Below are 18,646 nucleotides of genomic sequence, written 5' to 3'. Positions count from 1 at the left end.
GCCCACATCGCAGCTCTATTTACGTTAAACCGACAAAAACGCAGCATATCGTTATTGCTATTTTATTTTTTGCTACGCTGAGTATAGGATGCTTCAAAATTCTGACATAGGCGCGGGAAACTTACCGCGAAGCACATATTATCATTCTCAGTACACCCGGTCGAGGTTTCAGTTGCGGGTGGTTCAGCGAATCAATTATTCAAAATTTATTCGCTACATTAATTATTTTACAGCAAGGCTGTTAGAGCGAATACAGATGCGCTCGAAAACGTGACTGGAGTTTTTTTCATGATGTCCTACGAGAACTCAATCATTCACGAAATTTAAATTTAGAATCAATGGGAGGAACTTTAAGACGAATACGCAGGCTAGTTTTGAAGCGTGGCCTGATGAGAGGCCTTATAAAAATTGGTAAACCCTCGTTTTCGTCCAGTTAGGAGGAGTTACATGAAACACAAGTTTCCCCACTGCACTTGTGGCGACGGTGCCAGGAATTTTACGTTTGGCTGAGTAATCTGTTTCCCAAGGTTAAAGCACACGTAACTGAAATGTCTGCTTTCTAAATAACCATTAAATACTAGTTTTATCCATATTTTTCTGGGTTACGCGATTCGCGTAGTTGGTTTTACCAGTTTGCTCGGTGAACTAAACCAGGAAGGTTATGTATATTTCGGCTGAAATAGGGAGCATATATTCAGCATGATATCGTTGGTATTGGTGGTTTATTACAGCATTTGTGGAAAAATACACGACAGTTCCGGAGCTTTGCAAGCGCATTTTGCGAACCGCGTAAGAAGTCTGCTCAGTATCCGGAAAAAAAAAGAAAGAACGTGAGAGTGACGCAGAATTGACATTTCCGAAGAATAGGGGTCATTTTACGGATCATGTGCGTCAAATGATTTAGAGCGCCAAATAATAACGGACTTAATAAAAAATTATTACGAAAGTGTTTAAACAGGTTATAAGGCCGTCATGCTCGATGTTTCCCAATATCCTAGGCAAGCTGCATGCGACATCGAGTTGACACTCGGGGCAAGTGTGCGCCACGCTATAGAGACGACTCGCGGGGTATGTTAAACAGGTCTGGTTGAATTGTGAGCGTTGCAAAATATTTAAAGAATACTTGCTTAGTCCGTACTTTCAGACGCTATACGAGGCACGTGGTAAGTCTCCCCGATGTCCTGAATTAACTCTACGAGACACGTGGTGGTGCGAAGGCAAAGTTCAAAGTGCGTCGGTTCATAACAACATTTCCAGTAGATTAATTTAGCAAGTGCTCCATGCAGTGCATTATATGTGTGTTTAATGATTGTCGTAGAATGTTCGTCCTATAGTGGAACAACTATGCTGTGAAATTTGATGAGAGCGGGGGGGGGGGGGTATGGTTGATGTGCATATGAAGTTAAAGATTCAAGGCCCACTTATTTATCCCTATAGGTGGATGAATGCGAAAGCATTGCGGCCACGTCAGCAGAAGCGCCGGGACGTCACGTGACCAACAGTGTTCGTCGCAAGGTGCGCACAGCGCAAGGTCGTGGCTGCAACTCCCACCAGAGGTCGTGGGTTCGAGTGCCCTAAGTAATCTTAATGAAGTGTGCCTTAATTAACGCCGCATAATTAACACCACGGGTCATCGGTTCGACTCCCACTGGAGGTCGAGAGTTCGTAGCCTTTTTTCATCGTGCGGTCGCAATGGTCCAAACCTGAAAGCGCTATATATGCGTGCAATGCTTCAAACGGCTAAGTCGTACGCGGTCGACCTTCTTTAAAGTGTGCAGCGTAACCATATGGGAGTGAAGTTCTTGAGGGGACATTCAAGAGACATTATTTGAGCTTCTTTAGGAAAATTGCGCTTCCACAATACAACGAAACCACTCTCGTCGCGAGAAGGCGCCTGTTGAGCCCCAAAAGACGCAGGAACAAAGGGCGGCTGGCGACGCCACGTAGAAATTCCCGCGCTAGATCTCCGTGACGTAATGAATTTCTGCCCTCTTCTCGGGTCCAGTTTAATTGTCATCGATAAAAACGAACTACTGAAAAGATTTCGCGCCAAAAAAGAACACACACAAGAAAGACAACGACACCACGGGCGCTATCTTTTCAGTATGCAAGATCACCAACTAGCCCAGCACTTAACTCTTCTAAAAAATGAACTACTTCGTACTTTAAGAGCCGAAAACAGAGCTTAGGAAGTTTTCAAGGACGTCTACTGAACCCCAACGGCTGAAATGCGAAAATTTGCTTCGCAATCCGTGACGTCACGTTGGCGCGTCGGCTCCGGGGTTTTCGGTTCGAAATTCGCGAATGAATCTCTGATCGTCATTTTTTTTCTTTCATTATCGCAAGATAAACGAAGGTAGAGTTCTTCACGAATAATTTATCAATCGAAACTGATTCAGTGTTTATCTTCAGCGACCCCTCAATGCAACTGCTAGAAAGAAACAACCTCGCTGAATATTGGCTTGTTTCTGAAAGATTCCGCAAAACCTGCTTTTCTTTTTCGTTTTTTTGTTTCCTTTTCTTTCTTTCTTTCTTTCTTTTTTTTTTCTCATGTGTCCGTATTAAGCTACGGTGCGACTCGAAATAGAAGTGGGTTCGTGGTAGGCACGCGAAGATTCTGCAGGTTAACCGAAAACATTATGGCCGGCTTACCTTTTTTTCCAGTGATTCTTCGGTCTCGAAGGTCATTGTAAAGCCCTCCTTCTTGTCAAAGGTAAATCCGCTGACGTGATATGCCGTGTATTGAAAGTGCTCGGTATATCCGAAGCTTTTGTTGCCGCAAACCTGAAAGATGACAGTGACAGAAAGACAACTAAGGAAGAGTGAGCCTACACCCGCTGTAGTACAGCATATCGGTATAGTGGCCTCTTAAAAACTATGGGGTTTTTACGTGCCAAAACCATAATCTGATTACGAGGCACGCCGTAGTGAGGAACGCTGGAATAATTTGGACCACACGGGGTTCTTTAACGTCCACCTAAGTAGACAGGTGTTTTCGCATTTCGCCCCCATAGAAATGCAGCCGCCGTGACCGGGATTCGATACCGCGACCTCGTGCTTATCATCCCAACACCATATAGCCACTAAGCAAGCACGGCGGGTTACAAACCTGCGCTTATGGGGAGCAGTAAGTTTGCAGGCGGGCGATTTGTTGAAGAAATTTGACGATTGTTTGGTTATGACGCCCCCCGCGTTCGGCACTTAGGGTCGAGAAATGGCGTGACGAGACTCGGGTAGCGAGACACACGGGGGTACCAATTTGCGCCCGCCATATTTGATTACGGCGGCGCCGCTACGAATAGAGAGCGAGCACGATTGCAAGGTTAGACCGCAGAAGCTCCACTATAGCTGTGTCCCAGGTTAACTGCGTAAGGTTTGCAATGTGTGAATAACTGTCACTCGTGTATTTCGCTACGTCATTTCTGCACCATATAGTATACACTTCCAGCAGTATATGCACAGAATGTTCCACGTACCTAGCCGCGGTTTCGTCCCTGATACAGCATACCAAATAATTTCTTGTTCTTTTTTTTTGCAAATAGCGTTATTTTTATACGTCGGTGTCAGTACTAGTAATGGGTGAGAAGAGGAACCCTAACGTGCACTGCAGGTAGTGCGAACGTGTCCCTACCCGTTGGGAGAAACGCGGTTTGAGTCGGTATAGGCGGGGCAGATGCATGGGACCGACTACACCTGCAATGATGCGAGCGCTTGGGCCACGACTATAGAGCCTAAAGTAGAATAGTCATAAGCTATAGGGAATCAGGTCGGAAAGCTAGCAAATTAAAGTGGGAACAGAAGCAGAGGTATACGTGGTGGTACAGAAACTGCCCAAAGTAGAAAATGTGTTGAGGACAGCCGTTCCGCCAAGTAAAGGTGGACGGTTCCTGGCGAGCACCTCGATCAGGGCTCGGTTCCGAAGCGGGATAAGGGCAGGAAGCCAAAACTGCCGCGCCGGAAAGCAGTGACTGACACACACACACACACACACGTACACGCACGCACGCACGCACGGACGCACGCACGGACGCACGCACGTACACAAACACCGAAGTAAAAACGTTTTCAATGAAAGGTTTACGAGGAATTGCGAACGGGACTTACGTCTTGTACGTGCGCTTTCTGGGGGTAGTCCCCCACTTTGCACTTGAAGCCGACGCGGTACTTTCCCGGAAATAAAACCTTGTTATCCGGTTTCCTTGGCTTGTACCAACGCCCCGCCATCGTCGCCGACACGGCGTACATGGTGTCGAGGCCCTTGGTCACCTGCAGGTGCCTAACCGTATTCACGGCGTCGGTCTGGGGAGCCAAGAAACGAGCGCGCAGGCACGCTTTACACTCTGCGGATCGAAACGTATACTGACTGTCGGGTAATGTGTTTCGAATTTGCGAAGGCGTTAAGGGTAGTTCCGCGGCGGCGCTCAATGTGTTGGTAAAGGCCGGCGTACGACGGCGTGCCCGGTATCAAATGTCAATCAAAGAGCAGCGAGCAAGCTACGTTCGTACGTTGTTGCGTATTGAGCACGGCCGTGCTCAAACCACGTTTCAGCGTTGGCGTGTTCAAGCGCAACCACGAGTGCGTCGGAATACCGAATTTTCGCTTTGAAACGCAAACAAAATGTACTGAAGAGATTTACAAGATTGCTAGTCAAGTCATTGACAAAGTCATTCTTTAAACTACACAGTACTGCTCTTCCCGTGAAAGCCTGGTTTGAACAGAAGGACTTATTCATATCTTGGTTCAATGAATGCTTACTTTATAAGAAACCAGAAACCACAGAACATGTCTTCATAGACTGTTGGGATCCCATATTCTTCTGGGACATCCCCCAGCGTACCATGCATTATGAGTTACGCTTAGGCCCATATGAAATCAGATTTCTAGTAGTTGAAAACTCGGGGGCCGTAAAATATAACTTTACCATGATCTTAGGCCTCCACAATATATGGAAGACACGTATGCAGGTTCGCTATTTAGATGTCAACGTATGTCCTGTGCGCGAGAACTTTATCGAGAGTGTCGTATATTTAAGAACGATATACCGGGCACAGTCTGAACTTCCTGAGTGGATCCATGTATTTGATATGATGATTAATATGAAAAAAAGTTAATAGTTTGCGTTCGCCTCAGAGCGCCTGTCACCTTTATTTTTACCAATATAGCCAGTTTTTTTGTTGTTGTCGTAATGTGCCAAGCAAGGCAATAAAGAAAAAAAAAGATCGCTTGTGGTCCAGTGGTTAAAGTACCAAGCAGCTGTGTTCCACAGCAGAGGTTCTATTCCACCACCGGTCACATACATTTTTTTTTTCTTAGTAAAGCGAGGCGAGACAGGAACCTGCCGAGATACCTAATGTGCCACAATGTGCCCAGAGTGAAGAAAAAACAAACGATTCACATTAAAGAAAAGAGAAAAACGCAGTTATCAATTAGAATTCATTTGTATTTTTAAAAAAATACCCATCCGGGAAGACCTTCGGCAAGTTTCAGCTCTGCGGTGGTAACGCTCAGGTTTATGTGCAGTTTCACTATTTCCGTGGGCCCTCATTGAAAGAATCAAACTGCTTAGGAATTTGAATCGTTATTATCACAGTACTCAAATGTCTTTAGATGCTCCCAAACGGGACTTTTTCAAGTATTAATCAAATTCCAATTTATAACTGCGTTTAGTTTAGAAAGATACATTACAAGAGTTGAATGTTGCGCCAGTTGGTATTTGTAGACGAGAACCACCTTGAAATAGCGTGCACAGGGACGGCACAACAGAAACATAACAGACGAACAGCCTGTGTTCGTCTTCCTTTCTTTTGGGCCGTCCCTTTACATGTTATTTCAAGGTGGTTCTCATGCAGTTCAGAAAGATTTGATTTTTTTTAACCGTTGTGCCTATTCAGTTACCCAGTGCAAAGCAGACGCCCACCGACAGAGGGCGGTAGCCACCTCACGACTCATGTCCCGCTCGGCATGTGTTAGGGATGCGCAAACAAATGCTATGGCATTCACACACACAAAAAAAATACTGCGCAGATCCCACATGAGACGTATTTTGCAGGTGCCAGCTTATCCGGCATTGCTTAGGGTTCTGCAAAGCGTTACCATGTGTACCATCCTGTTTGTGTAGAATCGAGCAGTGTTTCGCGAGCGCACGTCTGTGTGACAGCAGCAGCATGACTGCGACCACGTTTAAAACGATCTTGTGGCGGCACAGGCATGGTTTCGCGGCCTGCCTGCCAGCCCACCTGCCCACTTGCCTGCATTGCCCTGCCCTGCCCTGCATTGCATTGCCCTGCCCTGCCCACCCGTAGGCCCTGCGGGAGGGTGAGAGAGTTTGCATAGACAGCAATTCTATGCAATAAAATACTGTCTATGAGAGACCCACGGAGAACACCGCCTAGTATGACTACAGACGGCGTCATAATTACGATAACAATGCCACCCGTAAGCTCGGCGTTTTTCTGTCATCACAGACTAAACGTGGTCGTCTTTATTAGAAGACGTCAGCCATACGACAGACGTAACTATCAATACGCCAAAATCGACTACTTCATCGTTGCCGTGGCAACCGACAGGGCATTGCGCTTACAGACGGGACTTTCCGTTTCGAACGTACAAATAAACAGTAAGTGCAACAGCAATTACTGTCGTTACCGAAGGACATGTCCCACCGGGTGCCTTGACACGTGACATCAGCAAATCGAGCACATTTGTTTTTCGTCTTTGCAATGGTCGATAAAGCACTGCAGCGTTACACAACCACGAAATATGTCTTGCGTAGAAACTGCATGATGCATCGCCATTTGTGTTTATCATAATACTAATTGCAAAAACACTTCTTCAGAATACTTATAGACTCACCATGGAGTGCATGTAGGACAGGTTCTTGTATCGCACATACGGGTCCTTAAAGCAGCTAAGGGGCAAAATCCTACAGTCCGTGATGTTGTTGTCACGGAAAGAAATGTGCCCCAAGACCACAATGGCATCCGGGAGGTATATGGTCCTGGAATACAGAATCTGACGTCATGCCCTTTTACGTTGCTCGCGTCGTAGAATGTTGGGAGATATTGCATCAGGTGATGCCAGCGTTATAGCCACGTGTCACAAGCGAACTATACGAAATAAAGTGTTGGCTTGTACCCGTATTTAACCGCCTGTACCCTTACTCTGACCTATGTCATATAGGGAGTAGATATGTTTTTCAGTATTCCTTGACGTCCGTCGTATTATTCGGCGCCTTGAGTATAATGCGAGGCCTCTAATATTTCATAACGATTATTTATCCCTAGTAGTTTTTAACAGACACCTCTTCAGAGCATTCGCCTTTAGAGGTGTTTATAAACACCTCACCTGCCATACCCTATAGGGTATTGCAGGTGAGCTCTTTAAATATATCATTCACCGTAAACTTTCTACTATCACAGACAGAGACTGCCAATCAGCCTTAATATATCTTTTTTCGTTTATTGACTCGGTGGCGTCAACATCAGCAACTAAGGAAGTAGAAGTTGAACGAGTCGGTAAACATTCGAGGTTTGATAAGTTAGGCAGCGTTTGTGTTTTTATGTCTCTCCTCTTATGTACGTATTTTTATGACTAACTTTACAAGCAATTGACATCTCAAAATCTTACTACACTGAATAATCTGTGACTCTTTCAATGATGCGGTAAGAACACCCATTAAAAATCCCAGAAAATCATTTAAAATGTTCAAATTTCATCGCTGCACAAGTGAAAGGTTGAATTGACACAGCAAAAAAATTGCTAAAGTGATAGTGTCTATGTCCATCCGTTCGTCTGTCCATCAGCCGTTCCCTCCATCCGTCCGTCTGTCTGTCCGTGCTGTATTTTGTTGTGTTCTCATGTCCTGTCCTATCGTATCTGTCTGTCCATCTGCTTTTACGCTCAGGTGACAGGACAGCCCGCTGATTTGATTGGTCGAACGGCGGAGTCTTACTTGAGGTACTCGGACACTTTATCGCATCCTCCGGTGACCTTGCAGAAAAGGCCCACAACCATAGAGGCGTTCTTGCCCGCCGCCGTAGCAATGTCCTTCAGCTCCTGCGAGTAGCCACGTGATAAATTCAAATCGTCAAAGATGGCGGCGCGTAGAACAGCACCACATGGCAATCCCAACGGAACCATAGGCTCGTATTCCGCAAGCTGGGGTTACGCCGGATTTTATTAAATTAAATTATGGGGTTTTACGTGCCAAAACCACTTTCTGATTATGAGGTACGCCGTAGTGGAGGACTCCGGAAATTTCGACCCCCTGGGGTTCTTTAACGTGCACCTAAATCTAAGTACACGGGTGTTTTCGCATTTCGCCCCCATCGAAATGCGGCCGCCGTGGCCGGGATTCGATCCCGCGACTTCGTGCTCAGCAGCCTAACACCATAGCCACTGAGCAACCACTGCGGGTATGGGTTACGCCGGATAACTAGCTTCCTTTCATTAATATGTACTGCCGTGAACATCTCAACAATGGTTTACTACCTTCTCGTCGCACAAACGTCGTAATAAAGTGCTTTGAATTGGAAAATTTTCTTAAAAGGGCTGCCCTGCATTGCTTGAACTTTAGACAGCGCAAGGACGAAGACACACAGACCGACACACAAAGGACCAGCGCTGGTCCTTTGTGTGCGAGTGTCACCATCTTCGTCTTCTCGCACTGCGTAACCCTTCAAACGCGGTCTCTACATTTGTGGACGGAAATTCTTTTTGGAGAGTTCTATCCAGGTGGTGGCAAAGAAAAAGCAACGGACATTAATCCTCGGAGGAATCGGGTTGGCCGTTAGAAACAACGCAAGACGGTACACAAAAGAAGAAAAATAACTGTAAAGTTAAAAGCAAGCAGGGCCGTGGCGCTTTGGGTATGCAAAGACGCTCTAGTGCACCATTTCTAAAGCTACCTAGTAAGTATTTAAGAACGTAGGCCTACTTTACGTCTTACCAGAGAACGTCCTTCTGCGAGAAGCGTAACGAATCGGCCGTATCTATACATATAGAACACATATAATATCCAGGCATAGAGTTTCTCACTATAACACTTAGAGGGTAATCTGGCGCCACCGTCTATGGGAGTTTCTTAAGGGGGCACCATGCCGTCATGGGAATGACGGTGCATGTGTCTACAAGGCTTGTGTTGGCTGGTGTTGTAAGAGGCTTCGTCTAAAACATGGATATGGCTACGCAAATAACACGTTCTCAAAGTAAAATCTTCATAAAATGTTTCCATTCACGCATATTACATCTTTACTCACCCACAATGCATGACCAAGCGAAGAAAAGCAAGAACAGACGACCAACTGTTTCAAAGCGAGCGCGAACCTTGTCGTCTGTCCAACTTTAGCGGCCCGCGCTGACACGTTTTACGTAACATGTAGTCGTACACAAAATAACAAATTCTCATAGTTAAACAAAACATGTTTTCGCGTAATAATAAAGCTAAAACAGCTTTTCACGTGCTGTTTTAGTAGAAAATGAATCATTGTGACAGACGGAACAGTATTTGCCAAGCGCGTCTTTAAGGTGTCCTGTCTTTACGAGAACGATGCCAATCCGAAGTCACAATATACCGGTATTCCCGTGCATACCACAGTGCAGCAGCGCCAGATTTCCCTCTAGGTAATGTAGTGAGAAACTCTATGTATCCAGGGTTTAAAGGGAAGATATAGACGAACATATACCCCAGCCCGTGCATCCGGCCTCTGGATAAGCGCGTAATCCGCGTCGTTTAGCTCGCGCTTTCCCTGTGGCGCTGCGTGTAGCGAAATTTCGGAAACAAGGAATAGAAAAAAGTAAGCTCATCTAACTTCAAACTTCCAAGCCTACGTGAAACGAAGCATTTGTGAAGCGGTCATGAAATGCTTTAAAAAAATTTTCTCTTCTGCAACGGCGTTTTGCGTCATAGCGATTACGTACTCCAGCAACTCAGCGAGACGCGCGAACGTACCCAACCACGCGACCCACGTGATCCACACGACCACGCATTACGCTGCTTCTGGGTTGGCCCGCTCTGTGTCACACCGTTTCCAGGATCAACCCAGTTTCTTACCACGCCAGCTCCGGAACCGGCACATCATACTATAGGCAAAAAGCAGAACCAAGGCAGATAGACGAGCCAAACTCCGTGAAAGAAGACTTGGAAAGCTTCGCTTTGGTAAATGCATTATATCCCTAGATGGGACAATACTTGTTGCACTGACGATATTTAGGTATTGTTTGTCATTTCGTTGTGCTAATCGGTAGAGAACACAGCCGGCCACTCAGGACGGCTGTAAGTCTAGCACAGGTGGGGGCTAGGCGCAAACCGCTACGTTATACGAGTGCTGCCTTGTGCGAGCGCTATTCGAAAAATAGCAGCAGCAGCAGGAGCCGCCGCGGTCAACAATGTTTGAGAGGGTTCGCCTAGAAAGATTAGCTTCTGTATTTTTCTTTCCCCACGGCTAACCTTGAGGACGATGAGCGAAGTCTTGAGGATGTCAGGGGTGTTCTTCAGAATGATCTCGTGGATGTTGAGGACGCCCCAGTTGTATACCTTGTGCTGCCAGTGTTCCCTGTAGTGCTGCATGCCGGCGTCCGATTTGACCTCGGTGGAGAAGTCGTTGATCGCCCTGCGAAACACAGCAGAGAGCCATTGAATATTTGGTTAGGGAACCCATTAACCAAAGTCACAAAAACATTCAGCGACTTTTCACATGTGATACACTTTCGCTAACAACTTCTTGGGCAAGCCAGTAACATTATAATGGACCGTAACCAACTGCCAATCGCAGTATTTCCTCGTGAACGAATCAGGTCAACAATTTGCTGTTTACTCTTAAAAAGAGACAGACGGATAGATAAGAGTGCATCTACGATAATCTACGAGCACCTCCTAGCGTTGTAATTCACGTGATTGTAAAGCTACGTCTTCACTGACCTTGTCACCACCAGCGGCTATCGACAAACTGCTTTCCAATTGCTACACTCAACTCGCGGCTCATAAACGCGATGACCCATACTGCCGCCGCATTATCCAACGTCTATGCGGAATATCCTGTCCGCCCAACGACAGGCGTCCTCACCAACTGTATCAGTGCTGCGATGGGACAAATATCTGAACCGGTGTGGATACTATGTGGAAAAATAGTTCACCACAGGGTCAGCAAAAAACAGAATTTCCTTGTAGTTAACAGGCATAAACAGAAACTGACGAGTACATTAGAAAATTCGTAATGCCAAAGTTTGAGGAGAAAATGAGTTTTATCTCGCAAGCCCTTGTTCGTATACTTTTGCACACGGGTGTAGGTAGAATAGTACGCACATTTGTAATTACCTGTATGTACCTTATTTTCGCTAATAAAATCTATGGGCAAAGACATTCTCCTTCGCTCTCGTAATATAAATAGAATCCTAACAGACAACTAACTTTCCTCGGGGAGACTCGATTTTTGTCAATCTTTTGTGCCGGTTCCCTTACGCAGCAGCGAGCGGACAACCAACCAGGTTTTATGGGACGAGCGCAATTTACTAATGCAGCTGAACCTATCGATTCTCTCTGACGTCGCTGTATAATCTGTTTATCGGTTACGGCAAGAAGTAGCTGTCAACACAGCTCACGGTGCGTGCACGGACATCCCGAATTCGGTGTTGTGGCTGACGTTGCTCTCCTTGGCGGCGTCGAAGATGGGCTTCAGGTAGGCGTTGGTGAACGTGCCCATGAACGTGTCCTCCGGGCGCAGGAGCAGCGAGTCGTAGTAGATGATGTCGCACTCGCCGCTCAGGGGCAAGGGCAGGCCGGTGTGCAGGTAGCTCACCGTGCACACGGTAGTGTAGCGAGGTATGCCCGGACCTGTCGGACGAATGCCACGGAAGTTATGACCAGGAAGATGAGTGCGTGTTGACACGCGTGTATAGACGAAAGACAAACAAGGGCGGCGCCACTAGTTGCATATGCTAGGCCTTGAAGATTGACCTAGATACTGCACAGAATACCTCGAAGAAATGCGCAGAACCGCAAAACTGGTGGAAAAGCAGAACGGAGGCGGATTAAGAGTTTTCTGGTTCGTTGCATTGATGTTATCGGCCTTATAGACTACTCATTTAGCAATGCTTGCGGGCACGAAACATTTATGTTGCCTCTACGCCGTGTTGGCATGTGTTATCGTTGTGCCCGAAGAAGAGACGCACGCCACGTTTCAATCTAAGCGCGTGCTGCGACTGTAGGCGACCTAGCGCGCGCACTTTCCTCGTTCAGAGCGTCGGCAGCACTGGCTTTTAGTGGCGCTAGTTTTCAGAGGCACATACCGTAACAGCACGGAAACGCGCTGTCCACACAATTCCCACATAAAGGAGAGAGAGTTAACGTTGGTTGGGCATTTCTTTGTCGTTATGAACAGCGAAGGTGCGAACCCCCGTGATGGTGCGTCTTGACCTCTCTTATGTCGAACGACTTCCCCGTTTGGCGCTAGTCTATATTAACCTGTTACATAGCTGCATGCTATTTGTATCATTTGGTAATGCTCCAACATGTACTTCCACGTTTACTGCCCCAATAGCTGCCTCATCGCACAAACGCTTCCGTTATTATTCGCACACATCTTTATTTAAGAAGATGCTTAGATGTGTTCACCGTTTAATGTACTACAATTTTTTGTATATACACATTTCTCGTGTGTTAAATAGATTCAGCTGATTACCTGCACTTCTCCGACACATCAGCCAGAGAAAAGTCATCGTGGCCGACTTTGTCCTGAACGACTAATGTTCGAACCATTTTTCAGTAAAACCGAACTGACAAAATCCGAATAGGTTAGGCTGAAACAACCCCAAATCAGGCGGTGGAAGCTTTTCACGACTTCGTGCTTTAGAGTGCCAAGATGTTCCGCCGATGGACGTTTTCAGCAGCTTCTGCGGACTCTGAAGAGCCTCTGTATTGACCTGTTTGGCAGGGCACGAGCACCGGTTTAGTAATGCGCGAGCATATTTCTTTGTTTTGCACATACATTGTGAATACGCGCGCGCGCACGCACGCACTCACACACACACACAGCGAGAGAGAAAATTTATTGCAAGAAGTAACGCTCGAAATAACACAAAAGGTAACATTCACAGTTTTGTTGCCAGCAAGAACTGCTGACAACACTGCCAGCGTTACTTCTTGTTCTATCAAAGTACGATGTTCAGCTAGTTGGTGCATGGTTGACGATGTTAGGGGCGCAAAAGATTTAGGTGAGAAAGAAACGAACCGTGCAGGAAGAGAGCTGTGTCCTTGCTAATATCCTTGGTTCTAAATTTACGCAGTCTTTAAAAAATTTCCCCGGTTCTCGAGAGAGGGCGTTCAATCTGCGTCGGCACACACACGCGTGATGAACGCACTCCATCGGAAAGGTGAACTCAGACCGTCGGGAATAGAATAGATAATTTTAGGTAGTCACGTAATTGTTAACTTGCAGTCGTTTTGCTATCATATTACGATTGTCCTATGACGAGAACAGCACACAAATGTTTTACAGGCATTGCAGAGACTGCTGCTGCAGTCCATGGCTCCCTTGGTCCGCTATTCCTCAAACTCTAAGGATTTCCCAGACTAGCTAAAGCTCCTGTAACTCTCCCTAACGGAATCAAAGATGGTATCTGAAGTTACTCGAACAAAATGAGTTGTCAGGAGTACCTTTGACTCGTACACTCTATAGACGGCTCACTGCGAGTGGCACGGCAAATCAGCAGTGTCCCGGGCCAGCAGCTTTAAGCCCTCGAAAGAGGCCCGGTAGGAGATGTAAAATCCTGTTGCTAGGAAGTGTTATTCCGCCTGTTCCTCCCTTTACGTCCTTTCTTTAATGCACAGTATTAATTTCCACACATTTAAGGGTGCTGGTTTGTCCCACGGCTAACATTCTTACTGCTAATTAAAAAAATTCGAGGCCACCTAAGCACTTGTTATGAGTTGTGAATGCGAAAGCATTAGTGTTCAAGTGAAAGTCGCTGAGCGGTCCTCCGAGTTACGAACTCCTCGCGGGCTACACTCTTAAACAAAGTGACACCCTTTTGCCACACAACAATAATCGTCATCTGTCTTGTCCGCATTTCTTTTCTTTAACGCGGCGAGCCCAGTACTTCCCAGTAACGAACGGCATGCGCGTTATCAGCATGACACAGCATTCCCGACAGGAAAGTAGCGGGAGCGGCGTTTTCAAGACAGGAAACGCAAGCAAGGCAGATGACGATTATTGTTGTGTGGCAGACACTCCGAAGGGTGTAACTACGCCCCAAAGGGTGTAACTTTGCCTAAGAGTGTAGCGAGCGCGTTGACACGCTTGGCATGTTTTGATTTGGTTTTACAGAGGTGCGGTTAGAACGCAGGCGAGAGCTTACGCGGACGAGAAACGCGCGGATAACACCGGGTTTCGATAGCGAAAGCGATTGTGACGCGGCGTCGTGGCGATGCCCTTCCCCTCACGCAACACTTGGCGCGCTAACGCGTGGCAAGCGTTCCTTTTCGCCCTCTCCGCTCCGTCGAGGCGCACTCGTGACCTCGCGTCCCAGCCAATGGGAATTTAGGTGCCGTTTAACTTGTCCAGACGACAGACGCCGGTTTTTTTCGCTCAGTGGGACGTTCGACGCTTTCGCATAAAATCGTTGCACATGACAGCAAGCTCAAAATACAACAGTGAGCGACACCTACGCCACTTGAAAGCTGTATGTCGATTCTCACCACCTGGTGCACACCAAAATTTCTGGCACGGCATTTTGACAGTGACAGCTACCAAAGTGTATTTCATACAGTTTTTTGTGTCGTCTTTCTGAGATGCCTGACATTGTCGCGCGTACACACTACGGAATATTTTTCAAGAATCCTGCAGCTAAACGCAGGAGAGAAATTTGAACAAAGAAGAAAGTAAAACGCAAGATAAATTGGAAGTTTTACCAAAATAATGAAGTAGGCTAATAAACTACAGAGAGGTTTTTTTCTCCTTAATAGGAAAACGTGTCGATAGCCAGATATTGTCCTTGTGTCACGACGGAATTAGCAGGTGACCATTCATACGTTTCTGTGGTTATATCCCAATGCAGAGGCCCCGAAGAAGAGTAATATTGAGAATTTGAAAAAGAATACCAAATTGTCGGAATTAAATTTCGAAATACTTTCTTGTGTGGCTTGCAAATCAAAGGCAGGTTTATGAGAAAGTATCAAGGGCTTCAGCTTCGTCGCATGTATGAGATATAAGGGGCGGAGTCAGACCTTGCCTTTGCATATATAAAATTTTTGTGATGGAGATTTTCAATTTAAGTGTGAGACAGCATTATCTAATGGGAAAAGCAAATTGTTACAGTATGTTGTTGAAATAGTCACCTTTCAGACTTACGCTCCGACGTGGTCGTTGCGCCAGGCGTCGTCGTGGGCGTTGGTGACGCCGGCGATGGCGTTGTCACTGGCGGAGGCTTGGTTGTCTTGGGCGGCGGAGGTGCCGGCACAGGCTTCGTAATCTTGGTTGGCGGTGGTGGCGGCGGAGGCTTGGTCGTCTTGGGTGACGGAGGTGGCGGCACTGGCTTCGTAATCTTGGCTGTTGGCGGCGTAGGCTTGCTCGTCTTTGGTGACGGAGGTGGCGGCAGATGCTTCGTCGTCTTGGGTGGCAGTGGTGGTGGTGGCAGAGGCTTCGTCACCCCTGGTTGCGGTTGTGGAGGTAGAGGCTTGGTCGTCATGGGTGACGGTCGTGGGGGTACAGGCTTCGTCGTCTTGGGTGGCAGTGGTGGCGGTGGCAGAGGCTTCGTCACCCCTGGTTGCGGTTGTGGAGGTAGAGGCTTGGTCGTCATGGGTGACGGTCGTGGGGGTACAGGCTTCATCGTCTTGGGTGGCAGTGGTGGCGGTGGCAGAGGCTTCGTCACCCCTGGTTGCGGTTGTGGATGTAGAGGCTTGGTAGTCATGGGTGACGGTCGTGGGGGCACAGGCTTCGTCGTCTTGGGTGGCAGTGGTGGCGGCAGAGGCATCGTCACCCCTGGTGGCGGTTGTGGAGGCAGGGGCTTGGTCGTTATGGGTGACGGTCGTGGGGGCACAGGCTTCGTTGTCTTGGGTGGCAGTGGTGGCGGCAGAGGCTTCGTCACCTTGGGTGGAGATCCTGGCGGCGGAGTTTTCGTCACCTTGGGTGGCGGTCCTGGCGGCCGAGCTTTCGTCACCTTAGGTCGAGACCCTGGCGGCAGAGGCTTCGTCATCTTGCGTGGCGGTCGTGGCGGCGAAGCTTTCGTCATTTTGGGTGGATGTCCTGGCGGCGGAGGCTGCAGCGTCGCTGTAGCTTTTGTTGTCGTAATCGCCCGCTTTGGTGCTGTGGTCATCCCATCGTAAATAGGGGTCTTCTCATGGGCATTCGTTGCCTGTGGGGCCGATTTCGCCACAATGGGCGTTGTCAACGAATCGACCGCGCTAATGATAGACTTTCGCATCGTACGAGCCGTCGGTGGCGTATTGGCACGAAGCGAAGCCGTAGCCGCGCTCTGCCTGGCAGTGATCTGCATTGCAGAAAGAAAACATTCTTTAGGGTTTCTGTATTATGGGACAACATAGACGAATGATAAATAAAAAAAAATATTTGTTTAGCCTTTTTCGATTGGAATATTATAGCGACAGCAATTATACGGACACCCCAGTCGCATTTTCGCCGTCGCCGTCATGTTCCGTATGATGTGCAAGTACGACAACATCGTGACATAACATCGCAACATCAGCGTATGCTGTGGGTGCGAGTGGAACCGTGAGAAGGTGAGCCGGGGATGGTGGCTCGATTTCGTGCGCGTTGAGGAGAAAGGCGGGCAGCAAGGGTGCCGTCTTCCCATTGCACGCAAGGTACAGGAAAGGGGTGTACTCCGGCGGCGGCTGGGTATGATGCGGCTGAGCGAGGCCGTGCGGGTCCTATCTTGACAGCGATCTATGACGGGTACAGAGTCCAGGAAGGCCGAGGGCTGATAGCTTCGTGTGCGCTGTGTTCTCGAACCACATAGTTCGCATTGAAGCGTGAGGAAGCACGTAGGTCTAGTCGCTCTTCTTCACGCCGGCGTTTTGACAGCGAGTGTCCGAGCGAAATTTGTTTGTTTCCCCGTGCGCGCGTGACACCATGCGAGCTATTTTAGCTAGCAAGCGAATGTTTATAGAAGTTCGTACGGACGATAAATCTATCCTTACTTCGTATCCCTGTCTATTAATTTGCTTTCGCAATCGATGCTCTTTTTTCTAACGAAGGGTAAACTTATAGTACATGAATCTGATCGACAAAACACGGGGGAAAATAACGTTTTTTTTTACTACAACGAATCGAATGGTTGCATACCGAAGTTTTTTTTAGCAAGGCTTCGGCAACTGAAGTTTGCACGCACAAATGATTTCCAGCGCATCGCCGACCGAGCGACAGAATTCTTTTCGGCTCAATAATTACGAGTGCCACGATCTGACGTCACGAAGAGAAAAACCTGCAGTAATGAAGCTTTCAGTGCACGCGCCTGAAGACATCCCCGTGCCTTTTGATATCAATTGCGCCCTCAGTCTCGGCATCAAGTTTACTGTGGAAACAAGAAAATGCGACCCCACCCCCAGCTTCTCGCACTGGTGCGACAAGTGTCAAGCCATGTCCATGAAGAGGGGAAGCAGCCATACATTTCTGAAGGAGTTGATGCCATTTGACACCTGTACTCATGTACGGGGCAGAAACCTGGAGACTTATGAAAAGGTTTCTACTTAAATTGAGGACGACGCAACGAGCTATGGAAAGAAGAATGATGGGTGTAACGTTAAGCGATAAGAAAAGAGCAGAATGGGTGAGGGGAAAAACGCGAGTTAATGACACCTTAGTTGAAATCAAGAAAAACAAACGGGCATGGGCAGGACATGTAATGAGGAGGGAAGATCACCGATGGTCATAAAGGGTTACGGACTGGATTCCAAGAGAAGGAAAGCGTAGCAGGGACCGGCAGAAAGTTAGGTTGGCGGATGAGATTAAGAAATTTGCAGGGACGACATGCCCACAATTTCTACATGACCGGGGTAGTTGGAGGAGTGTGGGAGAGGCCTTTGCCCTGCAGAAAGCTTAAGCAGGCTGCTGCTGCTGCTGCTGATGGTGATGATGATGATGATGTTAGCCTTCCCCTAACAGGGGAAGGCTAACAACGGGACGGCTAACAACGGCTAACAGGGGAAGGCTAGGAACGGTTAGCCTTCCCCTAACAGGGGAAGGCTAACCGTTCTGCAGGCATTCACAACAAAGTTTCGTCACTCACTCACTCACTGAAAGAAGTTAAACCTTTCTAGTGTTTTAAGGGGTATCACCAACCGCAAACAAGATGTTCTGAGCGTGCTTTTCAGTGCAAAGACACCTAAACTGGTCGTGCCTTTCCGAGTGATTGTTTCTGAGCGGGAAACGTGGCAGAAGTCCACTGCAGTGTTCCTACAAGGCCATCTTAAGCGGCTGACAATTGGCGACCCTTTTATCGTAAGAAGTTCAGAAGAAGTGCTGAATTTTATTGTACCCTGGGCTGAAAAAAGTGTTCATGGCTTTTCGATTGATGTAAAAAACCTCTACTTCTATATTCATCGTGGCCAACTGTTAATCGCGGTCGAAGAGTGCATTGACTTGTACGGGTGTGCGCGCTTTGAAAGTGTGTCTGGTGTGCCTGTGAAGGGCT

The 18,646-nt window shown here is 47.5% G+C and overlaps 1 protein-coding gene across 1 annotated transcript in view; it reads right to left on the bottom strand.

Moving 5' to 3' along the window:
* Positions 1 to 18,646, bottom strand: part of LOC135916192 (probable maltase-glucoamylase 2) — a 91,550-nt gene that overhangs the window by 3,331 nt on the left and 69,573 nt on the right. The window contains exons 24-30 of the mRNA XM_065449475.2: positions 15,346 to 16,483; positions 11,600 to 11,831; positions 10,449 to 10,611; positions 7,953 to 8,056; positions 6,854 to 6,998; positions 4,105 to 4,299; positions 2,653 to 2,784 (exon numbers count right to left, since the gene is read on the bottom strand). Coding sequence (XP_065305547.2) covers positions 2,653 to 2,784; positions 4,105 to 4,299; positions 6,854 to 6,998; positions 7,953 to 8,056; positions 10,449 to 10,611; positions 11,600 to 11,831; positions 15,346 to 16,483 — 2,109 coding nt within the window. The remainder of the gene's footprint in view (positions 1 to 2,652; positions 2,785 to 4,104; positions 4,300 to 6,853; positions 6,999 to 7,952; positions 8,057 to 10,448; positions 10,612 to 11,599; positions 11,832 to 15,345; positions 16,484 to 18,646) is intronic.

The sequence above is a fragment of the Dermacentor albipictus genome, chromosome 9, assembly GCF_038994185.2.
Source record: "Dermacentor albipictus isolate Rhodes 1998 colony chromosome 9, USDA_Dalb.pri_finalv2, whole genome shotgun sequence".
Lineage (NCBI taxonomy): Eukaryota > Metazoa > Arthropoda > Arachnida > Ixodida > Ixodidae > Dermacentor > Dermacentor albipictus.
Note: the sequence above shows the minus strand (reverse complement) of the source record. Positions and strands in the feature narration are given on the sequence as shown.